Source organism: Erpetoichthys calabaricus, chromosome 4 (assembly GCF_900747795.2).
Source record: "Erpetoichthys calabaricus chromosome 4, fErpCal1.3, whole genome shotgun sequence".
In the NCBI taxonomy this organism is placed as follows: domain Eukaryota; kingdom Metazoa; phylum Chordata; class Cladistia; order Polypteriformes; family Polypteridae; genus Erpetoichthys; species Erpetoichthys calabaricus.
The window spans coordinates 249,097,407-249,106,073 of NC_041397.2; the positions used below are offsets into that span (position 1 = coordinate 249,097,407).

The window sequence follows — 8,667 nt, forward strand, 5'->3', positions numbered from 1 at the left end:
GGGACCAAATGCCACATCCAGAAATCAAGATGTGACAAAAGAAAAGAGGCTGGTTTTTACCCTTCATTTGAATGTTTCAATTGATGGAGCTTCAAAAAACAGATCTGGAAAAGCCTAATGAACATTCGCCAAGCTCAGAGGTCTTGTGACAGAATATCTTGGTCCTCTCACAGCTCTGCACATACCCTTACTGTGATGTGTTAACATCTTGGTAAGTTAATAGCAGTTTCTTGGATTGTCTTGCATCCCACTGGATGTCAGTGTAGCTGAGTTGTAATGTAATCACTGTGTTTGGCTAAAGTCGTGGCCCTAGTGGCTGAATTTGGAACTTGTACTAGTCTGTCGATACCTTGTAAATAAAGACTGCTGAAGATGTATTTGCTAGATGAGGGGTGATTATGGCATGAGATAGGAGGATGCAAACACACCTTAAGATAATGTTACAATAGTGGCAGCATGAACTCTTAATTGTGGCTACAATATTTAAATATAAGAAAACATTTGTAAAAACAGGCTCTTCGGCCCCACATAGCTTTTTAGTCCCCGTTCACCTACCCTTTGCAAATATCAGGTCAGGAACCAAAGGTCTCCAGTGTAACCAGTGTCTGGTTCATAAACTTATTTCATATAATTGTGGTTCTCTTTGTGAGGGGATTTTATAGAAATATTAACATTGTGATGATTGTCACCAGAGAGCAAAGCTGCTGAAATTGTCATTGAAACTTGGTGCATGTATGTTTTTTTACTCTTGACAAATATATTTCAGTTAAGGGTGACACAAGTTTCAATGTGAAGTTGTCATACTCACTAATCATGGTGCTAGAAACTGGGGACCCATTGCATGTTCATTAGCACATGCAAGTAAGAATTTCACTGTACTGTGAACGTGTAGCAATACTGGCCCAATAAACCCAAGACTGTCAACATGATGTCATTTCATCTGGCATTTAAATGAATACATTATAAAAACTGATGTCATTGAGACAGAAAGTGGGCTTGACTATGGCTGATGCTCATCTAAGAGTAACTCTCACATTGGGTGACGTTAGCATGACTGGAATATGAGGCTGTGTTTTCAGGTAAGGTAAACCAATGGACGCATGTACTATAACATTGAACCAGGAGTAGATGTTCAAGGGTACCAGAGACAAGAATGTACTCAAGTTCAGAATTGTCTGTTTAATCTAATGGAGATTCTCGGGTAGTACAATGATTTATTGATCAGCTGTTATATTAAATAACATTATAAATTGTTTTGCATTATTTCCAGTTGTGTTATTAGCTCACTCCATTATGAACTTTAAAGGGGTTTTCAGCATGAAGTGAGAAAAATAAAAATTCCTCGTTACTGATAAATGAAATGGAACTGTTAAAAGTTGTTAAAAGTGAAAAGGACAACTTAACCTGGCACCTTTGTGTAGCACACTGGATAACCACAATGACACTGGCTCATCACATCTACTTGTAGCAGCAAACAGTGCAGCACCAGATTACAATGCAATGCAAAAAAAAGTGATGCCAAGTGGAGAATAGGGTGTGTTTTTTCTGGGATCAACATGGGATTTCAGGAACCAGTTATGATGTTTTTTTCTATGCTGACTATTTATGGCATTTCTGAATATCAACAGAAGTTTCTAAAAGGGTGCATGTCTTGTCTTTCATCTTGAACAGAATTGTGGGAATGGGGAGTTCAGATCTAAAGCAAATCATTTAACAAGCTACTGGCTGAACAGTTCAATCTGCATTATGCCTTTCACTCATTTATGTCACTTCCTCAATGGGCCTTCCAAAACACGTGGGAGTCATTTTTCAAAACAGAGTTTATTGAAAATTATGAAATGATGGAGTGTCTAAATTTGTGACAAAGCAGCAGATGGCAGTAGATGTCCTTTTATTTGTAGAGCATCTCTGCCAGTGTAAACAGTGGCACAATCTGTTGACAGTGAATTTTAATGTGGAGTCCAGCAACAATCTCTGTGCTGCAGTTTTCTTGTGTTAGTAGCCCTCATCTTAACTGCATGTGGTGTAAACAATATGGATGACAGCAAAATGTGTTTCGTCTTTAATGTCATACTTTGCTTTACCTTGAGAACTAATGACACAAGATACAGCACAATTTTGAAGAGCTTAATGGACCCATCTGCTGCAAGAAGGAAAGAAAGCTGTAATTTTGTGGGAGGAAAATTGTTGAGCAGCAACAGAGAGATGACAAAATAAATAATAACTTTGAAGTGTTATATCACCCTGTGCTTTAAGGTAGATCTGTGGAAAAGGCTCTGGTTTGGAGTTCTGCTATAAACAGAATGCACAGCTGGCAAAGTCATGGTGCCAGACTCCTATGTATTTTAATCAGCGGCTCAGTCTTGAGGGCCATCTTTCTAAAATGGTGTTTATTTCATAGCATTCAAAGACCTTTTCCTGTTGTCTCTGTTCAGGTTTCTTCATAATCAGAGAATACAGAGTGGAGGAACCCAGGCTTCCAGTAACAGTACCCCAGTTGTGTCCACCACTGTACTGATTGGATCAGCAGTAATTCACCCTGGATTTGCAGCCACACAACCCACCCAACCTCAGCAAATCAAAACTATGCAGCTTCAGCCTCAACCGCAGTACCTACAGGTACAGGTCATTTCAATGGTTACTAATTTAACAAGCAATAGATAATGAAATTTAAAGTTGAGTACAAGAAACTTAAGGTAGTTAGTTCTAGATGGATCTTCAAGAGGCTCTCAAAAATCAGTAAACATGAGGTCATTTGGATGGAGTTAGAGAGAAGATAGTTAGCAGGCAGGCACAAGCAGAACCAAATCTTTATGGAAAAAAAGTATGGAGAGGCCAGAGACTGGAGGAGCATACTAGCCAAGAGAACAGTTTTAACTGGATTCAAACAGCAATGGCAAGCGATGAGTTGTTTGTGTATAGCAATAGACAGAATAAACTAATCCAGTAGCAGACAGTTGCACTTGTCCATTTTTGAGAAGACAACAGCCTAAACAAAAAGTGTCATGGCACAGGTACTGGTGAAAAGTCAGACTGCATGAACGTTGAGAAGAAACAAGCGACAGTTCTCACTTACTGCAGAAATAAATTGATCGAGGCTGGTGTTCCAGTCTGATTCGTATGGTGTATACAGCTACTTTATGAATATACATCTAACCATCCATTTTCTAAACCTGTCATTCAGTTCAGGGTTGCAGGACATCAGTGCTTTGCCTGACAGCATTGGGTGCAGCATAGGCACAAATTACTAATGTGTCTTATTAATATTACATATATAGGTAGGACAGCAGAACAAAATAAACTACAACAACTTTAGGTCTTTTTAAATGGAAAAAGCATGAATTTGTGAGAAAGAATCAGTGCTCAGTACACATTTAATATACAAGATGATGCTTCCCCAGGTACACTATCAGCATATGCCGCACTGTATAGATTTGTACGGCCATTATTGTCATGTGTAGCCATCTATCTGTCCATGGACAGCAGAAGCCAGCCCTGGCAGTAACAGATAAAAGTCATGAAGAAGCCCTGGACGAGGTACTACTTTACCACAGGATTCAATGTCATACACACGCGCCAAGACCAAGTTGGAGTTACTATTTAGAACAGAACCACTGCATTTTTTTTTTTACAAAGGAGTCACACATTGAGTCATTATAGGAAACTAAACTGGCAGCCTTGTAATTGACATTTCAGCACCTTAGACACTGAAGAGGCACACCATGAGATACCAGCTACAGCTACCAGCTGTTATTAGGGGGGCCTTCACTATGAGCAACACCCTCTGTTGGTTTTTGTCTAATATACTTTTTCTTCTGAGATTTTTTAACATTCCCTTTGACAAGGCAGACACATTTACGGCCTTGACATTTTTTAATTATCAGTCCACTGGTAGTAGCTTCATCATTTTTTTTTTCTATTTTCTCATTAGCTTGCTATGTCCAACTAAACTCATCTTTTTACATCACTGGTAGGTATCTCTTCTGAATCTGTTTTTCTATATGAGCCAAGCTGTGACATATAGTCTTTTGGGAAATAAAGTCCTTATAGTAGTTTTGAAAGATTCAGGTTGATGCACTGTGTGTCAAGCTAAGTCTGTGCTGTGAGCCAATGAGCTAACCACTGTCCCAAAATGTTCATATGGCTACAGTTGCTTTGTACAATATGTCTTTAACACACTGCAACTTATAAAATTCATTTTTGAGGTGAGTTGCTTTGCTCACTAACCTTCAGTATGTATGTTGTGTACATCGTAACATGACTTGCTCTGACCTGCTTCTTGCAGCTAATCTTGCACTTACAAAGCACATCAGCCATTACACTTTCAGACGTGCTGTAGACAGGATACCAGGGTTACCAGATTTTCACAGAGAAAAAAAGAGCTTCAAACTTCCCAGTCTCTGTAATACTCACAAAAGTGTGACATTACAGGATTTAAACCCCCGTATTTTTCTCCAATCTAAGCAGGATAAGGTGTTTCCCTTTTTAACATTATACCAGAAAAGAAGTGATTACTTAAAGTAGCAAATTACAAATTTGAATAACCCACATGCCAGAAACAACCAGTCCTCTAGCCAAGTCAGCCAAATGGGAGCAGGAAACCACAGTTTTTAGCAGGGGTACTGTGCCTTCACTGGCTCACACACTAAACTCCACCACCATATTTAACCATTCTGGAATGCTCTTGAGATACCTTTAATATTTTTCTTTCATTAAAATTGATTTCTGCCTGGGCTAATAGTTTAGATTAGTGATGGATATGTACTGTATGCAACACTGGATCTTTAAATGTCTATGCTTGCTGAAAAGGAACAGCTTCTGTTTGCTCTTTAACAACCGCCATGCTGAGTTGGTTCCTGCTTTCTGCAACCGTAACAGGCTCTGATCCTCACTGACCGTGAACTGGATAACCAGGTTTGAGAATGTTACGTGTAGTATATTACATCTTTAACAATGCAACTGTTTAAAAAGTAATGATTTTTACATGTAAATATTAATCTTTCATTATTACATTGAATTAGTATACTTCAATCTTGAAAGTATTTTAGTATTTATATAAATGTATCTAATTTAGTGAGGGAAAAATTGGAGTCTATTTGAAATTTTCCTCATCTTAGGTGCTGTTGCTAGTTAATTTAATTATGAATTTCAGTGTGTTTATACTATAGAGGAAAATACAAACATTGTAAATTATTGAAATTAAATGTGAAATAGTTGAACTCTGTGATTATTTTTCATACCACCTTAAAAGCCTGCAATATGCAATTGTTTTTCGGAAATTGTCAGTAAAATTCTTTACACAGTACAATTTTAGAAATCTGTGTGGAATTACCGACAACAAATAAAAAATATTCTTCTTTATATGTATTTTGTCCATTGAACATAGTACAGGTCATATTTATTTTCAGAATGTTAATGATTCATGTTAACTTAAAATTGAAGATTGTGTACATAAAGATTAAAGAGTTTATTTCTAAGATGTTTAAGCTCTGGTTTCTTTCTGGTTAGCATGTTTGTCGTCACGTTTTCTTGTCTCTTCCAGCAAATTCCATCAAGCAGTACTCAACACAATGAACAATCGGACCCTCTGCACCTCCCTTCCACGTATCAGCAGCAGCCCCAAGGCACCTTAGGGTACCACCCTCAACAACAAAGGCAGACTACTGCACAGCAAGCCAGCAGTGTCTCAGAATCAAGCTTGCAAAAGCAGAGATAGGCGACTTCTGCCAAATTGGACAATATATTTTTGACTGTGTGGACAGGGCCTTTCTTTTCACATTTGCGCACACACAAACACACAGAAAAAAAATAACTTATTACTACTGTTTTATTAAGACTCTTAAACACTGCACAAATTGAAAAAAATCAGGGAGTTTTAACATTACAGGGCATATTTAACTGGCTTTTTAAATTTATTTTTAAATATAAATGCCTATTGTAAAGCAGCATGGTTAGGACTGGGGATACTTTTGTTTTTGCACTACACAACTCAGCACTTATTGATTTATTGACTTCATAGTTTTGAACCTACATAGTCATCTATGTAATGCATAGGCTTCTTTACACTGAAGACTGAACAATTATAGACACTATAATAACAATATTTATTAAAATAACAAAATAATCACTTTCCTTAGAACTCTAAACTGATTGATTTGGGGGGAAAGCATTTTCTTATGCAGGTTAACATATTCCTCCTTGCTTCTCAGGTTTATCTCAAAATAACTAAAATATATTACTGTCCTATGGGAGATTGAGGTAATTTGATGCTGTTTATTTGGTTTCTTGGACAATCAAAATGAGTAGCTTCATTTTCTTTCACAAAATAGTGTGCATGCTATAAAATTATTTTGTATGCCTCTTAAGTGTCTATCTAATACCATGCAGATTTCCAATAAGTGTAGGTACTACATTTATTACGTTTAAATTATTTGTACATTGTAAGAACCACCAGCAGGGGCAGTGGAGGGTTAGCCATTGCCATTAATATAATTTTTGGTCTTTTTTGAATAAATATTTGCTGTGGTACTTGAGGAGACACCCACTATGCCAGGTATTTGAGAGATGTCTTGTTCATTTTATAGGGACTAGTCAAGCATATGTTCCACACTCAGGGAATTCTGAACTGTTAAAAAGGAAGAAAGAACAGTTTGCTTGGAGTTGTGGAAGAGCATTATTTCTGATCATAGTCAATATATTATTAGGCAAGTCTGTAGGCCTTGCACTAGTAGCCTGTATTCATTCCTTATTGAAATGTAAAATTGTAAACATGTGCCTACATCCCCCAAGATTCACAGAATTTTAGCAGAATAAGGGTAAAGTCTATCAATCAAAGTGATTTGAGGAAAGGCTTAACAGTGGCAGAATGTGACCATTCAAGTCAACCAATAACTTAAACAAAAGTAAAACAGCATTAAACAATAAAAGGTTTTGAGATAATGTCATATCCAAATGTTCCCATCCTAACCTCCGGTCAGGTCACAAATCATGCACCCCTATACAATCATTAATGGCTTCCTTTCTTAGTTACACACGGTCCAGATTTGCAGGTCAATGTGGTGTATCAGCTTTAAATTCTGCAATTTATAACACAACAAAAATGAATGAATTACAAATGGACATGTTTGATTTTTAACATTTTTTTAACATTACAATGTATAACATTTTCAGTTAAATGAATTTTTATTTAAAACAGGGCATATTTATTCTATGGAGTGTGCCACTGTACCACTTTTCTTGCAGAATGGGTTGAAATCCTGGCCCAGTCGCTTTTTGGTGGAGTTTGCATTCTGACTGGTTAAATGTTTCTTTCTCTGGGTAATTCTGTCTCTCCCCCCATCTCACATTCATTTCCTTTTGATCCACAACTATAAATTGGCCCTGTATAAGTAAGCATTGGTGTGTGCCTTGTAATGGACACTGGTGTCCAAACTTTAGATGTTTTCTGCCTTGCACCCTGCAGGTTCTAGCACCCTGTGAACCTGCAAAGGAACAAATTGGTTCAGAAGATACCGTAGGTAGACAGATCATTTACAACAAGCAAATGTTTGATTTTACTTATTATTTTTTAGTTTGCCTACCTGTACTTTTATTACGATAGCACAGTTGTGCAGTGATAGCACAACTGTCTTGGAACAAAGAAACCAGGGTACAAGTCCTTGATGTTCACTAAGTGGAGTTTGCATGTTCTCCCTTTGCACTTGTGGCTTCCCTCCAGTCCAAAGACATGCAGATAAGGAAGACAGTGGCAATGCTAAAATGGTCTGTGTATGTGTGTTCACCCAGTGATAGAATTAGCACCCAGTTCAGGGACTGTCCCTGCCTTGCAGCCAGTGTTTGCTGGGATAGGCTCCAGTGTCCCCAGTCTCTAATCCGAATAAGCAGGTTTAGAATATGGATGGATAAATTTGTTCAACGCTATTAAGATTTTATATACCAAGTTTTTTTTTTATTTCAAAAATAATTTTGCTGATCCTGTCCAAATTATAAATAAAATTGTTCTTTTATTATTTTTCTTCAAAACTACTTCATAGAAATAAGACATTAACATACATGTATCTACATACGGGTGGCACAGTGGTTAATACTGCTGGCTCAGAGATCCAGCATCTTACATTTGAATCCCACAACCAGTTATTGCCTACTGTATGTGGAGTATCAGCTTTCTCTTTGTGTCTGCATGGGTGCCAAAACCCCCCAAACTCAAATGAATGAAGGAATTCATTCTTTCATTGGCAGGTTCAAATTGACCTCTGTGTGAATGGGGCCTACAGTATACTGGTGCCCGGTTCAAGAAAGCTCTCTGCTTTGCACCCAGTGCTGCAGGAACAGGCTCTTTTCCTTCACAATCCAGAAATGGACTGAGCAGGTTTCAGAATGTTACATGTATTGTTTTCATATACTATATTGTAGATATGGGGTGTTGTGCAAAAAAAAAAAAAAATGTAGCTGCAATATGTAAATATACTCAACACTCTAGTACTAGGGTGTTGTACCTTGTTAGCCATTATGAATGTAGAGAAAAGCCAAGCAAAATGACACCTTTTATTGGCTAACTAAAAAGATTACAATATGCAAGCTTTTGAGGCAACTCAGGCCCCTTCTTCAGGCAAGACTTGCCTGAAGAAGGGGCCTGAGTTGCCTCAAAAGCTTGCATATTGTAATCTT

At 37.5% G+C, this 8,667-nt stretch overlaps 1 protein-coding gene across 2 annotated transcripts in view; it reads left to right on the forward strand.

The window, feature by feature from the left end:
• The window catches only part of LOC114650755 (neuronal PAS domain-containing protein 2-like), a 285,173-nt gene extending 276,726 nt beyond the window's left edge, over window positions 1-8,447 (forward strand). For both annotated transcript variants that reach the window (XM_028800579.2, XM_051926184.1), the window contains exons 20-21: window positions 2,436-2,619; window positions 5,543-8,447. In XM_028800579.2, the coding sequence (XP_028656412.2) occupies window positions 2,436-2,619; window positions 5,543-5,716 (358 nt within the window). In that variant the 3' untranslated portion in view covers window positions 5,717-8,447. The remainder of the gene's footprint in view (window positions 1-2,435; window positions 2,620-5,542) is intronic.
• Window positions 8,448-8,667: the final 220 nt, after the last annotated feature.